The sequence below is a fragment of the Amblyomma mixtum genome, chromosome 7, assembly GCF_055824585.1.
Source record: "Amblyomma mixtum isolate Tamu chromosome 7, ASM5582458v1, whole genome shotgun sequence".
Classification (NCBI taxonomy): Eukaryota; Metazoa; Arthropoda; class Arachnida; order Ixodida; family Ixodidae; genus Amblyomma; species Amblyomma mixtum.
The window spans coordinates 61150426-61176491 of record NC_143018.1 but is presented as its reverse complement, the minus strand read 5'-3'; the positions used below and the strand labels follow the sequence as shown (position 1 = coordinate 61176491).

General features: G+C 47.1%; 1 protein-coding gene across 1 annotated transcript; it reads left to right on the top strand.

Moving 5' to 3' along the window:
• Positions 1 to 14292: 14292 nt before the first annotated feature.
• Positions 14293 to 23344, top strand: LOC149336252 (uncharacterized). Its single transcript, XM_089554682.1, has 5 exons — positions 14293 to 14714; positions 17566 to 17698; positions 18847 to 18983; positions 19867 to 19984; positions 22096 to 23344. Exons 1-5 carry the CDS (start codon positions 14615 to 14617, stop codon positions 22313 to 22315), a joined length of 708 nt encoding a protein of 235 aa, XP_089410808.1. The 5' UTR covers positions 14293 to 14614; the 3' UTR covers positions 22316 to 23344.
• Positions 23345 to 26066: the final 2722 nt, after the last annotated feature.

The following is a 26066-nucleotide window of genomic DNA, read 5'->3' as shown; positions in this document are numbered from 1 at the left end:
GTCTTGTCTCGGGAGGGCTGTCCTTTCTCAGTGCAGTTGCTAGCCAGATGGCCCTTTTTCTTGCAGCTATAACATACTGCTTCGCTTAGGTCTTGCCCTCGTCTGTAGGCAGGTGCACCAGACTTGGAAGAGATTGCCTCGTACCGATGTTCTTGGTTAGCAGGTGGCAGGTTGGATATTCTTGAGGGCGGCAGCCTTCCACGGTTTGGTTGCTGGTAGGTGCTATTTATAGGTCGGGAAGGCTGGCGGATGTCTGCAGTGCTCTCGGTCGTAGCTGTAGCACTGGAGGTGATAGGATGCGGCTGTCGACTTGAAATTGGCGCGGATGGCTTTGACAGTCTAGTCATGCGGGAGTGGTCCATGGCACGATCAACTTCTGAAGCGATGCTGACGAAATCCTGGACAGTCTTCGGGCGTTGAACGACGATCGCTGTAGCCACTTGCTCATCACGGATGCCCTGAATTAAATATTCGATGCGCTCTTTGTCAGTCAATGAAAGTGGGCACCTTCCAATTATCTTGAGCTTGGCGAGAGTATAGGTAACCAGGCTCTCACCGGGGCTTTGCTCACGCGCACCGACAAGTTCCTGCCACTGTATAAGCGACAGTCGCTCGCCGAACTGCGCTATAAGCGCTTCCTTCCACTCTGACCAAGTTTTTAGCTGGTGGCCAGTGATTTCCTTCCAGTCAGCGGCTGGGCCACGAAGTTTTGAGAGGGCGATGGCTAGCAGGGTAGCGGGTTCCCAAGAGGCAAGCTGTTGGGTGCGCTCGAGATCTTCTATCCATCGGGTTACGGATAACCCTCCGTCGCCACTGAACGTCGGAAGCGTTGATGACAAGTCCGGCAAAGTTGTTACGTGCACTGCTCTCGTAGAGGCTTGTGACAGTGACAAAGCTAGTTGATTTTGAAGGTAGGCGGTCAAAATCTGCATATTCTGTACGGGGTCGGCGCTGAACACTGGCATAGGCTGGAAAAACTGGTCACCTTGAGTTGGAGCGGGCTGCGTCTCGGTGACTGATCCAGTTGTTTCCGGTAGCAGGACTCGTTTTGCGGCAGTGTCAGCAAGGATGCGAGAAATAAGTTCGTCCTTGGAACCAGTATTGTCCAAATTGCGTTGCGATAGTTCATCTCGCAAGAAGTCCACTGTAAAACCAGCGAGGTCCGAGGCGGTGGCTTCCTCCCAGTTTATGAGCGGCATGGCGGCGGCGGCGGCGGTGAGACGGGCGTTGGGCTTTGGCTGCTGGTGCTCGACACACGTTGACTCTGGCTTTCGGTGAAGTGGCTTGCGGCTTCGAATGGGCGGGCTACACCGAGGTTCGGGACGTCGACTGCGCCATATGTGAGCACGGATGCATTTATTCTACCGTCGGACAGTTACAAACAAAAGGCTTCAAATACAGACGGCAGCGTCTCCGCTCGCGGCTGAAGGCTCTCTCCCCGACTCGGCACTCCGAGAGGGAACGCGCGGAGACAGTCAGGGTTGCCAGGCCACTTATGAGTTTGGCTGTTCTAGGCGGTGAGTGGCTTGCACCTCACATGTCACAAAGTCACAGTTGGTACTGGTAGACGCGGCAAACTGGTATGAGGCCGGGATGAGCATGGGCTGATTTATTGGTCGTAGTGCCAGGGAACGATGCGTTGCCTTGAGCCAGCCAGAACAGACTGCCAGAACAGGACAGACAGCCAGAACAGTAGTTCAGCAAGCTGAACTACCTGGACCTTATCAGCGACTTCATTGAAATTGGACATCGTTTTCACCCTCCACAGCAGAGCTGCTGTGGGCTTCTAGGTTCAGCATTCTACTTCGGGACTCAAGATCATTCACCTGCCGATGTAGGACTGATTCTACAGACGCATGCACCTTTTCTTTTTCTTCCATTTCTGCCACTCTTTCTTAGCCCCTTGATTTCAGTGTCTTGCTTAGATATCTTTTCCTGAAATTCATCGACCTTATGCGACAGGAACTGAGCCGCTTGTGTTCCATGCTATTCCTTTTTTTTCTACTAGAGCCGGCAGGCCCTCAAGTTTCTCATTCACTGACGCAAGTACTGAACTTACGTCAACTTCATCGTCACTGCAACTAGTCCGCGGGCCCGCGCTCTTGTCACGCGCTTCCACGCCTTCTTTGCCGTCTCCGATTTGGATTTGTAAGATTATTCTTGCAAACCAGCTCACTCCTCGAAGTGATACATGTGTAAACACTCACTACATTGCACAGGGCCTTCATCCCGTATACTGGCAGCTGGCACAATAAGCAAGTGTCAGGCATAGCGTACAAAACGCAAGAGGTAAAAGCAAGAACAACCAGGAGCTAGAATGTTCTGTGAAGCAACTATTGCAGCATGACAGCAATGACAGCCGTGGCAGCAGCGACAGCATTAATCAAACCGCAGCAGTACAAAGGGAATGCCGAGTATTACTAACCTGCAACAGCAGAGTTCGAGGATCAGACGTGCTTCCAGATGCCGCCGTCGCTGCCAAATGAACGCCAACTGGGAAACGCCCCAAGCTACGATGCGTCGAAAGGCGCATGCGTAGACAGGGTCCGTCAGAGTTGCGTGGCGAGAAGCACAGTTCAGCCAAGCCTCCGGACTTCGTTGACGATAAGAGTGGCCCACGAGAAAGCTGTAGATCCCAATATGCACAGTTAAGGTCGAAAACTGCACGGATACGATGTGGCAACTGCAACAGCAGTTGCAACAGCAGAGTTCAAAGGTTAGACGCGCTTCCAGATGCTGCCGCCGCTGCATCTGGAACGCAATGAACCCCTGGACTTTCAGATTCCATAGGCCATAAAACAGCGTTGCATCTTGGCGAACAAAGGCGAAGCTAGTATAAGCTTTGCCTTACGACTGTATACTGATGAGTAGGTGTGTTATTAGAAAGAAATAAACAAATAAGAATAAAGAATTAAAAGGGAGTAAAAAAAGCTTTCGTATTCAAAACACGTAAGCAATCTGAAGTGCTGTCCGTAGTTTTTGGTAAAGTTGTGTCAGCTATTGCCGAAATTATCTTTGCACAGCATATCTGAGATCTGAAGCTTTAGAACTCTGGTGCCTGATGACGGTGTAAGCACTCTCATCAGAAGGGACAAATAACAATTTAGCAAACAAGGAAAGGGGAATGTTTTTTTTCTGTTTTTTTTTCTTTTTATCTGCGCACGGGTCAATTCTTTTGCGCAAGATCAAGATTTGCAGCTGGCACACCAACTCGTTTCCCATTCTTCCTTAGTTTATGCGAGATCTGGTGAATAACAGAGATTATAGAAATTTTCACGATATGACACTGCTCGCTTGTATCCCCTTTCGTGTCCGATTGCTGTACATTATTCAGTTTTTTGGAGCATGCCGTCAGCCACAGAAAGCTCCAACAACTCAGGACACCCGGCAACAGACAGTCATCTAATCTGTAGTCTTAGGCGTTCTTGAATCATACGCTGGCATCAATTTTTTCGCTAATTAAAAAAAAAATACTTGGCAATGCTTCGGTTTAGCGGCTCTGAATGCGCTAACGGAAAAGTTTTTTTTTTGTTAAATCTAGAGCGAGATTTTCTAATGATAAATTTGTTATGAAACTAATGCAGCCCCGCCGCGGTGGCTCAGTGGTTACGGCGCTCGGCTGCTGACTCGAAAGACGCGAGTTCGATCCCGGCCGCGGCGGCTGAATTTCTTTGGAGGAGAAATTCTAGGTGCCTGTGTACTGTGCGATGTCAGTGCACGTTAAAGAATCCCAGGTGGTCGAAATTTCCGGAGCCCTTCACTACGGCGTCCCTCATAGCCTGATTTGCTTTGGGACGTTAAACCCCAACAAAACAAACCAAACCAAACTAATGCAAGAAAGGACTTCTTCCAGCTGCATCAGAACAAAAATAATCTATCGTCTCTTTATTATCTACCAACTGTATCTACCGCCTTTTCCATGAAAATTATCACGGAGTGTTTCCGCATGTCCGGTTCCTTCTATTGGGTGTATGAACAGCGGCCGTGGCAAAGCAATTACTCTCCAAGGTGTACTGAAGCTTCTTCCGTGGCCCTCAGGAGATGCCACTGATAGAATCTTGATGCACACAGCGATAAACGTCGAAAACCCTAGCTTATCAATTTGCACGGATCCGTTCGTTTTGTCGCGGTTGTCTCAAGTGCTCGCAATTTTTGCTGTCCACAAGGCTCTGACCGGAAAATTCCGGTCATAATTCGTCACATTTACAGCTGGGCAATGAAGCGAGGGCACCCATATTTATTTCCAAGTAAAAATTTTACACATGCAAACACATCAAGAAGCGTTCGGCGATTGGCGGCTAGACTATTTGATACATACGTAGCGCAAGACATAGCGCAACAACGAACAAACACGAATGCATTTCTGTAAAATAGGCATCGTGTCTTATCTTCTTTTTTGCACGGTGCTTTACCCTTTGTTAGTCATTGCTTTTTCCTGTTGTATTCTTGATGGACAGCAGTTTCCGCTTGGCATGGTGCGAGAAGGTAGCTCGCCCATGCTCGCTACTTCGTGCCCTATATGTAAATGTCGCCTGCCATTAACAAGCCGTGAGTATTTGTCAGCGATACGTTATCGTCGAGCATATTTTTCACGCTGCGCATGAAAACGTCCCTCAGAGTTTCCATTTATGCTTTGGCTGCTCTTCGTCAATCACTGATGGGGAGATCCCCGCTACGTCGATCGACTGCGCTGGCTAAAGAACGATCGAGTCGCTCACCTCAAAGCTAGAAAAAAGGTGAAAATGCTTTCATTTTCTTTTGAAGTATGCAGTAAGCTGCCAGGAAAATAGGTTTTATTTTTACTCAAAATATTTATTGTCCCCGATGGCTCGACTTTCAGTTAGTTTCGGGCTACCTAACGATACCAGTGGCTGATTCAACGTGGTTAAGCAAATTCCAATGTTGTCCAGCATGATGCCAACGGTACCAGTGTACTCCCAATGCACCGATGGAAATCTTTATTTCCATCGGTGCTACAGATGGAGGGCTACGGAAAAAAAGCTGCCACTTGGCAACTTGACGAATATGCACAAATCTTCCACTTTTTCTAGTGAAATGATAACAAAAGCCACATCGCGAATGGTACGAGTCGTCCGTCATAAGTCTCGTTGACTGTAGGGAAGTGACGTACGTCACTTTCGGTAAAAGCATCATTGCTCCTAATGCTTTCACATTACCAACATATAAGGTAATTAGGTGTCCCTGTACCTCATCTCCATCGTAGCAGTAACCAACACTGCACCCAATGGGCAATGACACTTCCTTGGACGTCCTGGGGACATCTGGACGTCCATGGAGTGTTGGGGGCTATTGGGTGCATGGCCGTTGTCCATTGATGTGTCTAACGGCTTAGTCAGTGTAGTTGCGATACCAACCCGTAAAATTCGATGGGAATTAGTTTCTGCCGTCATCCATCATGGCCCTGATCTCGTTCTTAATGACAGACGACAGGGGACCGTACTCAACACAAGCATCTGCGACAACCACAAGGCACAAAGTCTGCAATGTGGGCGCTAAGTCTAACACGTGAAGATCCGTCAACTCCTCTTCGCCGCGATGGCTGTGCCGAACAAGCTCCCGATCGGCTTGAGTGGCCTGGCTTCCTCGGGTGGACCTTGTTTCCAATCATACAGCAGGCATGGAGCGCTCTCGCACAAGGGTCAGACCGATTTGGCCTCACTTGCATCCAGCAAGACTTTTCTGGATCGTACAGCAGGCATGGAGCTCTCTCGCACAAGGGTCAGACCGATTTGGCCTCACTTGTGTGAAGGACTGTGTACGGGAGGCCTGGGCATGGCCCAAAAGAACTCTCCACCGACTAGCACCAGAGACACTGTGTCTGGCTCAAAATTATCGCCCTGTCCCGTCAGCGAAGGCGGTTGTGTGGAATGCAGCGGGCGCAACACAGAGACGGCGAGGTGGACGGAAGCAGATCACGCTGGTCTGTAGTCGGTGAGGCCGGACCCGAGGGTATCCGTTGCAAACTGACCGCCAGCCGAGATGCCCAAGAAGCCTGACGCCACCACCCGTCATAGTCACCGAAACGGGGGACCGCCACCAGCCAGGGCGCCACCCTGCCAGAGCAGCCGAGAGCGAGGCACCTGTTGGCCGGACTGCACCGCGACGCCTGATACAAGACAGCGGTGAGCGGAACTCCAGGGTACACCTTCAGGCAGAGAGTGTGAATAAATTAGGTTGATTCGGAGGCGTTGTGTGTTGGCTCATTTCTCCTCGCTTCAGCAGAACCCGTAGATAGCAACAAATATTGTGTTGCATTGTGACTGACCCCCGACAGGCGGGAACGTCACACTTGCATCCAGCAAGACTTTTCTGGATCGTGCTTGTACAGGTCTGCAAAAAGGATACCCAGGTGCCGGTTGGGAAAATAAATTGGGGAAAAAAATTGGGAAAATAAATACGTTCTCCCCGTTTAACCGCTGCTGACAGTTTAAAACCGCGCCGACCCCGCCCCGTGGTCGCGTACGCTACCGAGCGCACGCCGACCACGGCGGGCCTTGCTCTGAGGGAAAAATGGAACGACACTCTGGCTGACACAAACAAGGCATTTATTGCTACAACAACAATAACGCCAGCTAGCAACAAAATACGCTGAGGAATCGAGGGCGTCCGACTCACCGGCACGGTCACGAGCGAACTTTCGCCCACGCCAGGGCAAGAGGGAAACTACGAGGCCGGACGGGACGAGCTGGCGGGAGCATGTTCCCACCACGAGGCCGCTGGCAGGCGAAGAGCGGAGCCTTGCGCGTAAACGTCAGCGCGCGTCGAACTTCCCGAGCCCCCAAGAGGGCCGTCTCCCCCGCGCGCGCGCGCGCAGCAAACACGCCATCCGTGGCGCTCGTGTTGCTGCGACGCCGGCGTCATCTCTTGTTAGTCAAAGTAACTAACACGGCTTAGGGGGGTGCATTGCAGGGAAGCGAACCACAGGGGACGAGTTGAGGGTGGGTGCGTTGCGAGGAAGCGAACCACAGGGGACGAGTAAAGCGCGTCCCCACAATGTACAGCCTCTGTCAAAAGTTTGGAGCCCAGGGGGTTTGCTTCTGAAGCACACTGTCTGGTTCGTAATGCATCTCCAGCGCTCCAAATTTGCTGAAGGTAAGGAGATTTCTGGTCCTGCCTCCTCCAATGGGTAGGACTACCACGAATGTTACAGGAGCTCCACTGCCAGGCTTAGAAGCAACCCCCTGGGCTCTAAACTTTTGACAAAGACTGTACATCTCCCCTTTGTGCACGAACGAAGTGCGGTTGAGGCGACACTCTGGGGCCATCCCTTCTACGTGAGGGCAGACTAATGTGCAGGTGACTGTGTCCAGATAACGCACACAGTCATTGCAGGTCTCCAACAGCTGTGGCTGTGGCAGTGGCTCGCCACCACTCACCTCGAGGCCGCTCCATGTCCTGGTGTCGGTATCGAAGCGACAAAAGTTGCGGCCCAAGTTCTCTCTTCGGGGAGCCAGCCACTAGACACGCACGCACAGTCGCCATAGGCTACAGCGATGAAGTCGAAGAACCTCATGCGCCTTCTGCCAGAGGGCTTCTGTGTCTTCACAAGGTGCCAGCGATAGGACATAGAAAATGTACACGTCGATGAAGTCCTTTTCTGCGTGGCTAAAGTCGAAGAAGTAGATCTTGCTGTTAATAGAGACGGTCTGGAGGTCGACGGCTCTTGGAAGTAAAAAATAATCTCCCTCTGAAGGGATGCTGGGTCTTCGCTTTCAGCTTAAAGCATTGGGACACGGAAAGTAATTCGAAATCCGGGATTTACATTCAATGAAGGTGACAGACTGCGCTGAAGTCGCAACTGGCATTTTTGTCCGAAAACTTCCCGCTTCAATGCTATTCCGCCAGGAACGTAGCCCGCATGCGCCATACCTAAACAAAGAAAAAAAATCCGGAATCAATACATATCGGAAAGTGCACGACCATTTTGCTGCAGGCTTGTATCCCACGCGTGTCATCACTTCAGAAGCCTAGCTTGCACATGTGCTATGCTTGCTTGTAGATATGGAAGGCTTCTATAACTTCCCGCACAACTTGATCCTCGCAGCGATTTAAGGGGACAGGGTAAGCGAAAAATATGAAAAATATCAAATTTCAGTTTATTGCTAAATATGAAATTACATTATTTTCTGCATCGTTTGATGTATCACACTTCATTTTGTGCAATTTATATCAACCTGAAAAAGCTATCTGAAAGCAAAGCGGTCAGCGACACACCCCCTTTACGAGCGATGTGTTTTCTCCGTTTTTACTAAAAACTAAAAAACTCGAAATGTTACAGAATTTAGCTGCAAGAGGAAGCTCTGGTGCAACCATCCAAGCTCTCTGGAAACCATCCAGAACCCAAACGAGTCCTTCAACAACGTCGTATGGGAGTGTGCTCCAAAAAATGTCTTTGCGGGCCTACAGATATTGAAGATTGCTACATTAGATGCTGTTCTCACCTTCAGCGCAGTTAGTTACTGGCTTTACTATGTGTCAATTTAACGAAACAGAGCTTTCCAGAAAATTTTCATGGCCCCCAAGGCGCTCGTCTACGCGTCTCCCCGTTTGACTCGCATAAAAAAGGATGCAAAACCATAATCCCAGATACAGCTCCAACACTGCCTTTCAGGCGCTCGGTTTTGCGACGCTCCTCTCCTAGTTGTGCGACTTTCTACCTTGGTTTCAAATATGTGGGTATCTTCCTCAGGTTGTTTGCAGAGGAAAGCAATTACAATGCGCTGCATTTACGCGCTTTCTTTTAGAGTGTTAACTCTAATACTCGCATTACTCAAGGTCGCGTTAGTATGAAACACAAAGCCATTCAAGTGGGACCAGTGGGTGGTAGCATTGGTACACAGATTGTGGACCACCTAATTGGCGTAGAGTGTTCTCAGTGGTAACAAACGGTTCAGCACGTTAACAGTAATAGTCTAATCAAAGCGTAGCGTATCATAGGGATTCGCACCTATGACCTTTGGTTCCCCGAACTGTGACTTCTTGAAACTTCAAACGTCCATTACGGCCAAACTAATTGACGTAGGTCATTTGAAGCGGTGTCAAACGATTTGCCTTCTCGTGCTGTATACGCTGACATCAATAGATATCCGGATATAGCGAAACTTTGTACCGGATATTGCGAAGATGGCTAATGACGCAATATTCATTCGTTATTGTTAACGCTCGATACTCGTACGCTGCCTCAGCTTTTTTTTTCTCGTCTGTTCAACATCCTGTGAATATATGGCACTACCGCCCCCGTTGTTTATCTTATCGCGCGTGTCCTTTTCAACCCCTTTCTACTTCGGTGACTTCAGTCGTCGAAGCGGTCTGTTACAGATAGATACCAGCATACTTTTAGGAAATCTAGCTGCTATGCTCCGAAACCGTTGCTCTCAGAAGCTTGTGCTGACTTCGTGCGTTGCGAGTGCGATAGTGGAAACTGCGGTGTATGGTATTAGATAAGTGCGGCGACCGGCGCGTCGCGCTTACGTCCTTTCATAGAGTCACCGGAGAATGACTGCTGCGCATCCGTAAAACCGACCCGCTATGATTTCTTTTTTTACGGACTAGTTTAGTGCGAGAAAATGCCCCAAGCAAAAAAGCAGGGAAGTTAAAAAATGACTTTCGTACTCGTCGATTTTGAATACTTCTATCGTTCTTCATAGCTCTAAAGGTAATGTCTTATTTTGTCGCTGTGAAAAACTTGGAATGCTTTTTACGGTTATTGTTTTTCGTGTTCTTTGAGTTTTCGTCTTCACTACTGAAATAATTACACTTTAATCGCAGGTGGCGATTAACATAGCGACATGAGTAGTTTCAATCCTACCTGGAGAGAGTTTATATGCGCCAGTGTTGCAACGGTCCCTGACACACCGTATGCACCGTCGTTGCTTTTCGCAAGCAAGAGCAATATCCTGCCTGCATACGAATTTTTGATGTCATCACTAAGTTCGCGGTGCCCTGACAACGGGAAGAGTAAAGGCTTATCGCCTCGCTTTTGTCTGTGAAACATTGTGGGAAACACAATCTGTTGCGACATATGCCAGCAAGAGGCTAGAGACTGAGAGAGAATATAAGCGAAATGTATTCGAGATATTGCACTAGCGAGCTGAAATCCAGCCTGGTTACTCTTTTTCAACCTCAATTTTTTTCCGCTGTATACTATTTCGACTTTCGAGGTTGTTTTGACGTACTCCCACTATATAGATGTCCGTGTCTATTTTGACGGCTAATTGACTTTTCCAATTACTCCACATTAACCATAGCTTTTTGTTTGGTTAACGTTTATTAATCACCTTTTAATCAGGCTATTTTGACGGCCAATTGACTTTTCGCCTCTAATTACTCCACATGAACCATAGCTTTTTGTTTGATTAACGTTAATTGATCACATTTTAATCAGGCTATTTTGACGGCTAATTGACTTTTCGCTTCTAATTACTCCACATCAGCCGCCGCGGTGGCTCAGTGGTTATGGTGCTCGGCTGCTAACCCGAAAGATACGGGCTCGATCCCGGCCACGGCGCAAGACCTGCGGACATGTTTGCGTCCACTTTCAGAGCCAAGTAATGCTTTCGCGTTAATAAAACAAACTAAAAAACAAAAAAGCATAAAGCGTCTGCGCCGCCAAGATGTCGCCATAAAAGCCGTTAAAGCCAATGACGTGGAAGTGAAGCACCGTCGCCTCCAAGACTCCGCGTCCGAGAAGTCGCGGCTGAAGCCCAGTTCAGGCTTCGCGAAGATTGAAGAAACATCAGAAGAATTTAAACAAACACCCAAACAAACAGCTGCGTGGTAATAACGTATTACCTAGTACAGTAATCGTTCGGTGAGCCTTTTTCTTCTGTAGGCATCGTTCTGTTTGGCGGTACGCTTGAAAGCAGGTGCATAGAAATTGACAAACGTGCCTAGAAGAAACCGAAGATAACATGGATGAGCCAGCCTTTGCTACGTCTTCGCCTATTGCTTCAGGCTCCATGCTTCAGCGTTGGCTGGAGGCTATAGGAAGCCAATGTAGTCAAATCAGCTCCCAAGTCCGCGAAACACTAGATCGAGAAATTTCAGTTTATAGAAGGTTTAGGCTGCACTTTGCCGACCAAACGGCTAACGGACGTATTCGATTAAACAAAACGATTAAACGTAGCAGGGGGCTGCAGAAAGTTAGGTGGGCGGATGAGATTAAGAAGTTTGCGCGGATACAGTGGCCGCAACTGGCGAAGGAGAGGGTTAATTGGAGAGATATTGAGAGGACTTTGTCCTGCAGTGGGCGTAGTCAGGCTGATGATGACGGTGACGATTATGATGAAATATCATATAATCACGACGTGACGAGATGGGATAGCGATCCGGCGCCTTCCTGAGCTTGCGACAGTCGCCGCCCGGGGCGAATTTCCAATTTTCTGAGCCATGTGGAGCGCAGACAACTATATGGACTGGATGAGGGTACCGAGAAACTGTAGTCGAGATTGTGGTCAAATTGTAGTCGTGCTATCTTCAGGCAGCAAAATGCGAATCTACGGGGTCTCGCATGCACAAGTGGGACTATGCTCAGTTTAGTTTATGGGGTTAAACGTCCCAAAGCGACTAAGGCTATGAGAGACGCCGCAGTGGAGGGCTCCGGAAATTTCGACCACCTGGGGTTCTTTAACGTGCACTGACATCGCACAGTACACGGGCCTCGAATTTCTCCTCCAAAGAAATTCAACCGCCGCGGTCGGGATCGAACCCGCGTCTTTCGGGCCAGCAGCCGAGCACCATAGCCACTGAGCCACCGCGGCGGCTGGGACTATGATCACACTACGTGGGTGGCTTGGGTGGTCTGAGGCTGGAGACTGGATTATATAAAAGAAAATCAGTCTTTCTTCTAACTCTGGTGCTATAACCTCGGTATTGAAGAAGCGTAGCTTGTTGGGCCAGTTGGTGCATGGTATGTAGAAAACCAGCGAAAAGGACGCATTCACAAGGAGAAGTACACAGGACAACGCTGTCCTGTGTACTTGTCCAGCGTTGTCCTGTGTACTTCTTCTCCTTGTGAATGCGTCCTTTTCGCTGGTTTTCTACGTACCATATAACCTCGGTCCAGCGGTTGCCCGAAAAGCGGCCTTTGGCAGGTTGAAATCGACCAAATAGACCAAGAAAAAAGTACTTGACTATTCCTGACGGTCTTATCGAATTCAACGCCCTGTCTCTGACAAGAATTTGCTTTAATGCTTCGTGCGCTGAACACACGAGTTTCAACCATTTTCTGCGAGAATGAGAAGTATTGTATGACATTATTAAATGTGAAATACTTTCAGCTCCTATATGCCGGAAGGTAAGGGGAAGATCGTCCGGAACTAGTGAACATGAAGCCCAAGTTATCCGAAACATTGGAGTAGTTTCCGTCCGTCCGTCCGTCCGTCCGAATGGTATCCAGTAGACAAAAACTTACCACAATATAGCCCCGAGCGGGAGCTTCGTTTCACGATTCCTTGAACTGCTCGGATATCACCGTAGCCTCCCGCGCAACGTGTTAATGATGATGATGATGTCCTCAGGCTTAATGGCACATACCGACGGCGGGGGGGATTGGCCAGGGTGCATAGCGGATACAAACGCGATCTGACTGGTAGCCTCTCGAGCTATGTGTTGAAAATAGTCGTCTTCCTCATCAGTGGTCCATTATTTCTGCTCCGCGTACTGTATATGTTTCCTGAGACGGTTGAGTAGCGGACGAGCGCCCGTCAAACAGAGAAAGCAGCGGAAGACGCAGAGAGGGTGTTGAGGGTAGAAGAGCGGCTGTATCACCTTTAGTTGGGTCGTTGATGTGCCGCGCTTGACATCATAATTTAAATTTTTACTGCGTGGTTATGGGGCCTTAGGCATTGTAAAAACACAGAGCTAAAGTGCTGCGACCAAAACAAAAATCTAGTGCCGAAAGGATTAATAAGAGCAAAAATGAAATCGCAAAAATAAGAAGCATTTATTCAGTGCTAAAGCAAATGCTAAATGCCATGATCATTCAGCATCCACTTGAAATTCGATTAACCAAAGTGCCTCGCAGGTGCTATTTGCCACGTATATTACAAGAATAATAGCATTAAAGTAATAGACGAGAGCAAAAAAGTTTAAAACTAGCGTGCTACTGCAGCAGTAAAAAAACTCTTATGTAGCGTCGCCAAAAGCACTGCTGTACAAAAATATAACGAATTGCTGATTTTCATGCACCATCTCGACCAAAATATTGCGGGACGCGTATTCACGGAAAAATGATTATTCCGGTTGAACCTCGCGACCCAGTCGTGTGGTATTGTCACTAGCGGATGGAGCATGCACTTCCGCACATACGAACCATTTCTAGCCACGACGTGCTTGTGGCGAAGAAAATATTGCGCGCACTTGCGTCCCGGAAACTATTGATTGCGATTTTTCATTTCCCAGATGTTCCGGGCAAAAGCCCCCCACCCCGTCCCCCTTATCTCTCTCTCTATATATATATATATAGCGAAGTATACGCTTCGTTAAAGGAAACATATTTATTCGACTCGACGTTTCGATCGGAAGACCGATTTTCTTCAGGAGTGATTTTACACTGTTAATACATCCCCTTTTATAGGGGTGGGCACAGAACAGGTAAGTGGGAAACACAAAACACATAGCAGAAAAATACGCATAAAAAATTATTAGAGGCAGTGCGACCCACACAACAAAAAAAGAGTGCGAGGAACAGGTACTCAGTACGAAAATACAACGTCCAGATGCGGCCTCTGCTTTGTTAAGCACCACATATTACTTATTGACAGGCGTGTCGAGCTCGGAGTGCTCGACAGGTGCGTGGCCGTTCAACAACTTTCGTAGAAAAATGCGAAAACTATATATATATATATATATATATATATATATATATATATATATATATATATATATATATATATATATATATATATACATATATATATATATATATATATATATATATATATATATATATATATATATATATATATATATATATATATATATATATATATATATTATAAAGCCGAACAGAGGTCCATCATGCAGTGTCCGGAGCGTGGTCCGGGCCCAGCACAGGCTCGGCTCGGCGCGACAGTGCGCTTTCCGGCCCTGCTCGCCGACCCGACAAAAATACGCGGAATTTTTTTAGGTGCTGCTCTCTAGCGCAACGCACAAAAGCCCGCAAAGTTTACTTTTCAAGCTGCTGAGGGGTGGCGCTAGTATCTCACATTTCTGGTCGAATACTTTGCCTCTTGTAACGGGATATGACATTGTAATACCTTTTATGTGCCGCCTCTTAAAATTAGCGCCACTGCGCCCCTGCAGCGATGGAGAGTTTTACAGCGGCAGCTTATCAAATGTAGCGAAAAAATGATCATAATAAAGGTTCTGGAACAATAGGTTTTGGCGCAAGCCGATTCAACTTATCTGTAAGCGGCCCCAAGTAGTTGTTTTGTAGCCTTATCTCTCCACCGGAATCCCCAGTAGCTGACGGCTTTCTACCACGTGAGTAACGCTGACAAGTTCTCGCGCCACGGAGCCTTCGCTATATCAGCCGCTCCTGCCGTGCCCTTCGCATCAGTACCAACGATCTGAAGTTCAGTGCAGCAGGTGGATGGCGCGCTCCAGTAGCATGGCGCTGTTTTTGAACGTTCGCGAGCTGACTTTGGTTGCGGCATACCTTTCTGCTGCATTCCTTCTGGCCTTCGGACAAGGTATCTTTGACATTTAATTTTCTTTTGTCGCGTTTCTCGACTTTGACTTTGTATCGAACTGGCAAATGTATCTGACTGGCAAATGTCAATTAACAAGGTGAAATCTGTAGCAATTGCAGTAACTAGAAAAAAGCAACCATCAAATTTCTTGCATAACATCAATGGCACTCCACTGGCCTTCGTCAACGAACCCAAATACTTAGGAGTTACATTAACTAACGATCTTAGATGGGGCAAACACATCGACAACATCACTTCAACTGCACTACGAAAGCTGTTTTTTCTTAAAAGGTGTCTTCGTCTTGCGCCAATAGAAACTAAACTTTTAGCTTATAAAACGTTCGTTAGACCTGTTCTAAAATATGCTAACACTGTTTGGTTTCCCCGAGGTGTAACCAATATTTCACGACTTGAAAGAATCCAACGTAAACAGTGAGGTTTGTTCACAACAGGTACAAAAAAAGTGACTCACCAACAGGACTAGCTGTTAACTCCGTGCTCGAAACACTATCAACAAGTGCAAAGCGCGCGCGATTACAATTCCTTTATCAGCTTCTTAATAACACTTTTAAGATCGATTCATCAAAGTACATTTCACTGTCACAAAAACGTGCATTAAGAAACCAGCACGCGTATACGCTAACCGAATATCCTTATTACAGAACACTTTCAAAGATTCTTTCTTCCCGCTGGTAACAAGATAATGGAACCGTCTAGACGCATCCATAGCTAACGCTGATTCATTTTCAAATTTTTGTTCTGAACTAGAAGGCGCGTTTTAAAACTAGAGTTGTGGTTAGAAAGCTTTTCTTAATTTTTGTCTATTTCAGGAAGTGTACGATGTGTTTTGAACATGTTTACATTATGTTTATCTATCTGAACTTGCATGCTTTTTCTTTAGGTTACTTGTGGAAATCTGTCAAACTTCATTTCAGTTTTTCTGTGCTATGAATTGTCTAGATTATAGCTGTCCTTGCACAGCCGCTTTTAGAAATGTTATCCTTACTATGACAGAAGCCAACAGCCACAGAAACCAAGGGGCACAGGGGATTTTTAATTAATTTATTTATTTTGTGGTGTTGATCAGTTCAGAATATTACTGGATATATTATCGCTTAAAGCTAATTGATTAGAAAATCAGAAGAAAAAACAACCACATGCCGCCGGTGGGATCCGAACCCACGAGAAATAACAACCACATGCCGCCGGTGGAATCCGAACCCACGAACTCCGAGTTCGTGGGTTCGGATCCCACCGGCGGCATGTGGTTGTTTTTTCTTCTGATTTTCTAATCAATTAGCTTTAAGCGATAACATATTCAGTAATATTCTAAACTGATCAACACCACAAAATAAATAAATAAATTAAAAATCCCCCCTGTGCCCCTTGGTTTCTGTGGCTGTTGGCTTCTGTCATATTTATAACGAGCCCCTCATTCCCCTTCGCTTGTTTGCTTATCCTTACTATGTATGATGCACGTAATGCCCACCTGCTAAGCTCTCAACCAGAGACTGGCAGTATTCCCCCAAAAATAAAAATAAACAATAAATGTGTGCTTGTGCTTCGTTAAAAGGAACCTATTTGAAAGGCACCGTTTTGTCGTGTTCCGCGCAGTTTTCGTGGAGTCAGTCGAAGTCCCGCTATGGCGTAATGTCGGCTCACTTGTAATATCAATATTGGACCATCGGGTGCTGGATCTTTACTCTTTTAATAAGGCATCATAAAATGTACATCAGTAGGTTGAATTCAAAAGCACGATCAGGGCTTGGATTTCCAAAACACTTCAGAAGCGTTTCCCTTCGCCAAGCCTCAAAACACGCAGTCCTCGCTGTCTGATACGTTATCAGCGAGGCGTGCACTTGAACCTTGTTTGACGAGCAGAACAAGATGTGTGCGTTCACAATCAGCTGTTTATAGTGATAGTTACATTTTAAGCGCTTTTGCCTCACGAGTCAGGCTAGTTACTTGGAGGTGGTACTGATTAGAGCACTGTACAGGCTTTCGTTCTGTGGCCTGAGCCCGAAACTCAAAGTCCGAGCCCGGTCCAGGCCCGGGACTCTACATTGCCTTTCTTCTGAGCCAGGTTTTGGGCCGGGCATGACCCATTCCCGCAGAAACTCAAGCGGTAAATTGCTCACTGTGTGCAAATATATACTCTTACTACACAAGTAGAGAACAGGCCGATAAAGGCGCTCAAATTGCAGGAACGCTTTGAAAGGATGGTTTGGTAAACACAAAAATAAGAGAAGGTAAGGCGGGCTCGCCCACCCGGTTTGAATAGTGATGTATGTAAATACTAAATAGTCAGGCTTGTCCGTAATCGGAGGACCACACACTCCCATTGCCCAGGAACGTCCGGCTCTAAACGTGCGGAATGACTGCAACACATTTTAAGGCATTTTTAACTCGCGTTGAACCAATATTTCACATTTATTAACCTCGCCCTCAATGCTTGTTCCGCTAGCTCTTTTTCCCTCTTGTTCACCGGCCGCCGCGTTGGCTCAGTGGTTATGGTGCTCGGCTGCTGACCCGAAAGATGCGGCTTCGATCCCGGCCGCTGCGGTCGGATTTCTATGGAGGCGAAATTCTAGAGGCCCGTGTGCTGTGCGATGTCAGTGGACGTTAAAGAACCCCAGGTGGTCGAAATTTCCGCAGCCCTTCACTACAGCGTCTAACACAGCCTGAGTCGCTTTAGGACGTTGAACCCCATAAAAACCAAACCAAACCAAAACCTTTTGTTGACCGATAGGCTAGGAGGCGCACATGGAGTACAGGCTAGGAAGATTGCGTATACCTTTTATAGCGCTTGTAACGGCTTGCTCATGTTTGCTGTTTCTGCTTTACCGAACAGACGTGTCCAAGCCAGATGCCTGCTCACCGGAGTCAGCGTTTGAATGCTACGACCAATACCGCCTCGATTTCAGGGGAGCCCAAGCCCTGGCCGCAGAAGGCAAATACCAAGATGCGATCGACGGGAAGTGCAGGTACGTTCTCTATGGGTGTGAACTCTCAGGATAAAAAAAAGTAAAGTCAGTGGCGTCACTCTTTCAGACAAGAAAACTTGCTGTGGATGGTAACTTTTCTGCTGCCTCCTGATGTACTATCGCGCTCAATATGAGTTGCAACGCGCGGTCATCGACCGGGGCTCGTTCCGTGGTGTGCCTCCTCGAAACAGTCGCTCGGAATTCTGGGAGAAACTGCTGTTCGAGGAAACAACAGCACCCCCGCTCAGGAAAAAGTTTCTCCCAGAATTCCGAGCGACTGTTTGGAGGAGGCAGACCACGGAACGAGCCCCGGTCGATGACCGCGCGTTGCAACTCATATTGAGCGCGATAGTACTCCCGTTGCCAAAAGTATAAGGCCAAGGGTGTTTTTCCTTCGTTTTACTCCGTGTGGCCCGTTATCCATACCCGGCGTTCTAAATTCCTTGGAGGTACACTCTAAACACGAATATTCCTATATGGGACTCAAAAGAGAGTAATCTGTCCTGTAGCGCACACCCTTTTATGTAAGGGAGAGCGCTAGTGGACAGATTACTCTCTTTCTACTCCTTTATGTTTAGAGTGTTAGAGGAAGTCTGGTACTCCCTCTTCGAAGGTTAGGACCACCACGGATATTACAAGAGCGCCGATACGCGGCTTAGAAGCAAAGTCCTCTTGGTTAAAACTTTTGACAGAGGCTATACTGCTCACGTTGCATGCGTCTAAACAAATGTTGCGTTAATACGTTACGTTGGAAACCTGCGCGAAACGTATTGGCAAGCAGTGCCATCTCTGTGAAAACTAGCACTGCGCACTCATGTCTTAATTAAAAAAAAAAAATGAAGAGATTCGAAGACAAGGTAAAATAAAGACAGCGTTATTGAAGAAGTCGCCAAGGTTTGTTATATATAGAGTGGACGTCATCAGGTATGCGGAAAAAGGACGGTTCGAACAATCGGACCTACTGCATTTATTACGAGTTCAGAAATGAGTATTCAACAAACGTCGCTGGTTATGGAAGCGATTAGCCTAGAGAAACAAAACTTAGTGAATCTTACAACCTCATCGCACGGAGCGTTAAGAGTTCTGGCCCAGATATATCATCAGTGTGTAAAAACTGCCCTTTGCATCTTTGTTTTGTTCCCCCGTAGTGTTGTAAAAGAGAAGCTACCTTGCCACAAGCAAATATCTCTCTGCCCCGTCACGAAGACGGCCAACTTCAGCCGCCAAGAAGAAGGTTACCAGGCGCTGAGGGACATCATCTGCACTGACACGGAGGCACTGAAAGGTGGGTCAGAGCGTTCGTCTCCGTACTAATAACAGATGAATGGGAAAGCAATAGGTGTGCATAAAAGAGGGGTTGTGGGTACTTTATAAAACATAAAAATCTCTTAAAATGAACAAAGCAACACAAAAGAGATTAAAAAAAAGAAGGATATCAAAGCCTAAAGCAAAACGAAAGTTAGTACCTCGCATTGCCGGAGGTAGATGTGGGCAGCAGTGGTCGAGTTTAGAGTATGATATCCGAGTGGAATCGAAATCAGTTAGGGTCCATAATGGGAAGACCACAGCTTTACTGCAACTCCGGTGTTGTTGGTTTGACAACCGGCCGCCGCTTTTGTGCTGCGCGCAATTTTTTTCAACGCTGTTTAATGTCTCGCGAGTGAATGTGCACAGTGAATATAGTGGTTAATTTCCCGGTGATCTTTCGACCGGGAATTACAGGGGAGAAAAATAAAATGATATGCCAAAGGCGTTTTACTTATTTGCTTGCCACCTGACGTAAAGCGCACGCAAAAGACGCAACTACATGACGCTGTCGCATGTCACACTTCCTTGCAGTGATATCGAAGCTAGAATGAGAAGTGACGGCTTCCAGTCTAATATGGTTGGTTGTTAGGAGGTGTGAGAACAGCACTTCGCACTCTAAGCATGAATACGCCTACGTGGGAGTAAAAACGGAGGACAGCTTATTCCGTATTTTTACTCCCTTCTGTTTGTCTTTCCACTTGACCCGTGTCGCTTGGAGGAGAGCCTGGGCAATCACGTGCGCATTTTTTTTTTTGCTTTGTGTGGGGTGGGAGGGGGCTTTATTGATGCGAAACTGCATCTTTTTCGAAAACTTACTGTGCGCTCAAGTGTGTGTTAACCTGCGGCGGCACCATGCGCAGATTCCTACACTGCCGGTCTTTGTCAGGACGTCGACAAGCTGATCGAATGTCTGGTGGAGCGGAATTTTCGCTTGCACGAAGACGACCCTCCCCGCAACGAGAACATGCGCCTCTGCAGGTGAGTAAAAAAAACAAAAAAGCGTAGGTGGAATCCTCTCCGGAACCATGTCCGGAGCGCTCTAACACATGCCGCTCACAGCGTTGCTTTGAAGGAATTGAAAATCGGTTTTTGATTAAAGGAAATGGCGCAGTGATTGTCTCACATCTCGGTGGACACCCGAACCGCGCCTTAAGGCACAGGTTCAGGGCCTGTTTCACAAGCCACAGCATTCATACACTAAGATGAGGAAAGCACCGTTGAAGAAATCTATGTCCTAGAGGTTACCAGGTGTAGTCTTCTTCCCGACGCTTTGGAATTTATTCATAACGTCCATGAATGCAGTAACCGTTGAATTAACGCGTTCCATTCCTATTTTGACTTGTTTGCTTGAAATTAGATGCCTTTATTGATAGGCCGCCGCATTGCTCAGGCTCAGTGGAGGTGCTCAGCTGCTGACCCGAAAAGTGCAGGTTCGGTCCAAACCACGGCGGTCGCATTTAGATGCGGCCACTACAGCGTCTCTCATAGACCGAGTCGTTTGGTGACATTCAAACAATGAAATCTAATTTTTATGCGAAGCATACTAAAATAGCCCAACCCAGCTCCTCGAGCGTGGCGGTGTCGTTACCCTCGATATGCGGCGTGCTCGATATGCAACTCGGCGACAATATGCTTCGCATCTGAGTAGGCTTAACCTAAGCTAAGCCTCAGCCATTTTTTTTTGAGTGAATAAATTAATTCAGCGAAGTTTCACAGGTTTGTCGGAAGTTATGTCGTATGCATTTTTGTTTGCTGAGCAGCTTATTTGAAAGTCCAAGCGATACGAAATCGCCTTTGTAATTGCAAAAAGCCATCGCAGGGAACATCACGAGCGGCATTACAATTTGCACACGACAGCAAAAAAAGGAGATATTGTCTTGATATCTCTACAATGGAAGTTATTTAGCAACGCAAGTGTGCTTCTTCGCTGAAAAAGCAACTTAAAAACAACCCCATACTGGCACTAGACTGAGCTAGAGCCTGCTTCGTTAGCGTTAATAGTAATTATGGATAAGAATGAGTGAATTGACTGACGAATGGGAAGCTCTCAGTCATTGATCTATATCCTTTTCTTTTAAAGATAAACGCAGAAGTCTATGGTAGGAAAGCACAAAAATATGAAATGACAAAAGGAAAAAGGGATGAAATTAAAGAAACGCGCAGGTCTCCAGGATTTATGTCTCCGCCGCAAAATTGCACGACTATCACTTTTTCATAAACTTTATCATCATCCATCACTTCATAACGACTTTTTTTCTTTGCCTCCTTCGGTTTTTGACCGCCGCGATCATCCCTTTAAAGTTAGGCGTTTCACGTGCAGAACATTTAACTATGCGCATTCATTTTTACCACGCACAATATCTGACTGGAACACTCTGCCTTCACATATCGCAACCACCACTGGTCCTGATAAATATTTTAAAGTTATATCTTCAATAACTACTGCTTAACTCTTCGCATACATTGTTATTTTATTTGTTCATGGCTTCCTTTTTTGCAGGGTATGTTACTAAAATGATTCATTGCATTAGTGTTCTGTTTGTATAATTTTAATACTGCAGTAATCTTCGTTCTTTGCCGCGCTGCCATTCTTTTGATTCTTTTGCCTACTTATGTCATGCAAAGTGCCTTATTTGTGCTTTTGTTTTGATTCTTTTGCTTACTTATGTCATGCAAAGTGTCTTATTTGTGCTTTTGTTGTTTGTTTTATATTTGTGATTTTGTTTTATTCTGTTCAATTGCCTGTGCTCCCCCTCCTATGTAATATCCTCTCGAGGGCCTTTACGGGTATTCTGTATAAATAAATAAAAATAAATAAATTGTGTAAAAAACAGGTCATGTCTTGATGTAACATAAAACGGCCTAAATCGTAGCCTGTATAACCCATATTATGCTAAGCAAGATATAGGGTGTCCGTTGTTTATTATAGCCTGGAAAGAGGTGTCCACTGATGGAAGTAGAAACCGCGTGCTAATGGGCCTATCCTATGGAGTTACCTTTGTAAGTCCGGACGCCATAAAAGTGCTAAGCGTTTAGTGCACGCCTTCAGGAGAAACCAAAGATACTCACAGGCATTTCCGTCTATCCAGACGTTTGCAAGGTTCCCTGGGCTGCTACGAAGAGACATTCAACACGTCCTGCCTGTTCCCTCTGGAATCGGCAAAGCCTGCATTCGCGAAGACTCAGGAGGCGTTCATTTTGCTCGCCGGATGTGACGAGCCGAACGGGTCCGCACACCTGTTCGCGACTCCCCAAGGACTGCTGGTCGGACTAATAGCCCTTTCTCTTGCTCGCTTGACTGCTTCGTGATGGCGGTGTTATTTAGCAATTGAGCTGACAAAACTTGTATCAGTCTTTTTTTTTTTATTACTGACGTCTCTACTCCCATCTGGTGTAGTAGGCTGAATTTCGTGTACGGCTTTTATGAAGGGGAAGGTGGAGGAGGAGGGGGAGGAGGAGGAGCATGTAAGGCTTTAATAAAGAGAAGAAGAGTTGTGCGAGCTTATGGGTGGGGTCCTCAATCCAGGGCTCCACTGACTTGAACTGCCCTGAGGACCTGTTGTGTGAGGGCCCGTTGGTCCTCCAGGTTATCGCTGGTCGGCAGCGCCTCCTACCCTCAAAAGACGTGTTCTCCGTCTGTAGATTGTTTGGTTTGGCTCTACATCCCCACGAAATGTGGAAGAATGTAGGGCGGGCCTGGAACCAGGGACATGTGTCAGTGTATGAAGTCGGATGTATGAGATGTATAGTCTATGGAGGTTTGGAAATGTGTTCGTCTGTATCTTCCGCTAAGAGACGGAATCCGGGGTGTCTATTTCCCATGAGGTGGGGGGAAATGTCTCCTTTGAAGACGCTGAAACTCGAGGACAACTTTGCAGTTAGACTAGTTAGTTAAGAAGGCATGTGCCTGTCGCATTAAGCGGACGTCCTTGCCATAAAAGCTCGCTTTCATTGGAGAGCCTTCTTGCATTTAAAAAGCTGTGAAAAATTGGCTTTCAGGAGGGACAATATTTAATTACTGCAACCCCTTTTTAGCGTGATCGAGTCCTTTATTATACTTGTTACTTAATCACCTTCCCGCTCGCGTTCCACAGAGCCCATTTTGAGCGAATTTTCATGACGTCACAACAGAATTGCAAGCGGCGCAAGCGAAAGTGCAAGCGATTTTTTCTAGCAGTAGGTCAGGGATCCATTGAGTTGTCTCCTATCCATAACACGCTGCTGTGTTTATCTTGAGCAACCTTTGCCCTTTGAGCCTCTGAGAATTGGCGTTGTTTGTAAAAGCTGTTAAGCCGTTTATACCCGAGTGCTGTTGGAAATAAACTTATTTACTGCGAACTCTGTATGTTTAATTACGTACACGCGCTTGCATCCTTGAAGACACGTTCAAGAAATGAAAGGCTGCTGAGTACTTTATCTTCACAAGTTTCATGAACTGTCGCATTAAAACATGATACCTTAGCCCATGATTTGAGACGGGTACCTTTCTGTGGTGTATTTCGTACCACTTACATTACTCGTTGACGTTTCGTATTTCGTAGTAATTATATTAAAGGTTTCAGTACGACGTTACCGCAGCGTGACCATTACCGCCAGAGCTAATGCTTGAATGGGCTCGTTTGAGACGGGTACCTTTGTGTGGTGTATTTCGTACCGCTTACATTACTCTTCGACGTTTCGTACTTCGTAGTAACTATATTAAATGTTTTAGTACGGCGTTACCGCAGCGTGACCATTACCGCCAGAGCTCATGCTTGGATGGGCTCGTTTGAGACGGGTACCTTTGTGTGGTGTATTTCTTACCGCTTACATTACTCCTCGACGTTTCGTACTTCGTAGTAACTATATTAAATGTTTTAGTACGGCGTTACCGCAGCGTGACCATTACCGCCAGAGCTAATGCTTGAATGGGCTCGTTTGAGACGGGTACCTTTGTGTGGTGTATTTCGTACCGCTTACATTACTCCTCGACGTTTCGTACATCGTAGTAACTATATTAAATGTTTTAGTACGGCGTTACCGGAGCGTGACCATTACCGCCAGAGCTCATGCTTGGATGGGCTCGTTTGAGACGGGTACCTTTGTGTGGTGTATTTCGTACCGCTTACATTACTCCTCGACGTTTCGTACTTCGTAGTAACTATATTAAATGTTTTAGTACGGCGTTACCGCAGCGTGACCATTACCGCCAGAGCTAATGCTTGAATGGGCTCGTTTGAGACGGGTACCTTTGTGTGGTGTATTTCGTACCGCTTACATTACTCCTCGACGTTTCGTACTTCGTAGTAACTATATTAAATGTTTTAGTACGGCGTTACCGCAGCGTGGCCATTACAGCCAGAGCTCATGCTTGGATGGGCTCGTGCCGGTGCTTGCGCAACTTGCTTTAGCGACATGTGCCGGCTCACACCTGTCGTTACGTAATCATTGTTGGTTGCGCGCGTAAGCGGGTCGCGACAGCAGCTTGCGCATTGCACCATGCTAACACTCTGTATTACTACACACTGCACCTATTACTTCGCGCTGATCATATCAGAGGTTTACCGTAGCCGACGGTTGCCTTGGGACGTTGAACACCACATGCAAGCACATGAACTGACACGCTGGTTAACATGCTTCCTTTGGTTAAGGCCCACCTGTACAACATTATCTTTCGGCCAGAAGGTCAACTCTGGAGTTTTCGATCACGACATACGACGCCGACGCTGGTAACCGCGGCGAATGACCTGTACGAACTACTTCTGCATGTTGCGGTCACATGTACTGTATATAGTTCAGTATGCCGTCCAGTATGAGTGTTTTAAAAGAACGAGTAAAACTGCGCAAAGAGCAGGACATGTTGTTAGGCTAGTTGGTTTGATTCCGTGCTTTCAGGGCTCAGCGCACGAAAACGAAGCACAAGAACAAGAAGGACGACAGGACGGAGCGCTGAACTAACAACTTTTATTTCGAAAATAGGGCGGTCCAGCTCCGTCCTGTAATTCTTGTTCTTGTGCTTTGTGCACTGAGTCCTGCACTGAGAGAGCAAAGAGAAGAGAAGAAAGGCACAAGTAAGCACAGACAAGGCGCAGGTCTTTTTTTCGGGGCTTTTTTGAAGAGTAAAGCGAACTGAAATCGAATTTTCTTCAATATGCCCTTGCCATGTAGTAATTCTATATATGCCCCACACTAGTTCTTGTGCTTACTTGAAGTGCCCTGTCCCCAGTGACGGCGCCAAGGGGAGGCGACGGGTGACTATCGCCACGTCAATGATTATCCGGGTCACAGAAAAATCCACCGACCGCTTCACTGAAACCCTTAAGAGGCAGAAGTTTAGTGATACTGCAGCTCGCATTTAACTCCTTCGATTCCGGCCCACCACATTTTGTTCTTTTATTTTATCTTTTATAAAAATCAATGCCACAGAGACAACCGAACAATTTATGTCTCCTGTTTAGTTCCAGCTACGCCCCACACCACCACGAATGTCCTGAGCCGCCGCGGTGGCTCAGTGGTTGTGGCGCTCGGCTGCTGACCCGAAAGACGCAGGTCCGTACCCGGCCGCGGCGCTCGAATTTAGATGGAGGCGAAATTCCAGAGGCCCGTGTACTGTGCGATGTCAATGCACGTTAAAGAACCCCAGGTGGTGGAAATTTCCGGAGCCCTTCACTACGGCGTCCGTCATAGTCTGAGTCGCTTTGGGACTTAAACCCCATGAACCAAACCAAACCAAACCAAACCAAACCGAATGTCCTGACGCCGTCTCTGTTCCGCCCACTGTTCCGCCCACGCCTCCAGGCGCCGTCTACAAGAGACGAGCAGGCCCGTCTATTATGCACGCAGGCAGACATGCTTCCTTTTGCTATGTGCGCTGGCGATAAGCGCCGCTCCGACGGGGCATCCGCTTCAGTGACGAAATGCCTTCCATCCGTATGCGGCGCGGTGCGGTTTTTGCAGCGCAGCTGCGGCAAAGGTGGACGCGTCGCGCTCGTGACGACGACAGCAGTCGCCGCGGTGACTCAATGTCTGCGACTGTCCGCCCGCTGTCTCACGAGCGGATGCATTCGACAGGTCATAGACA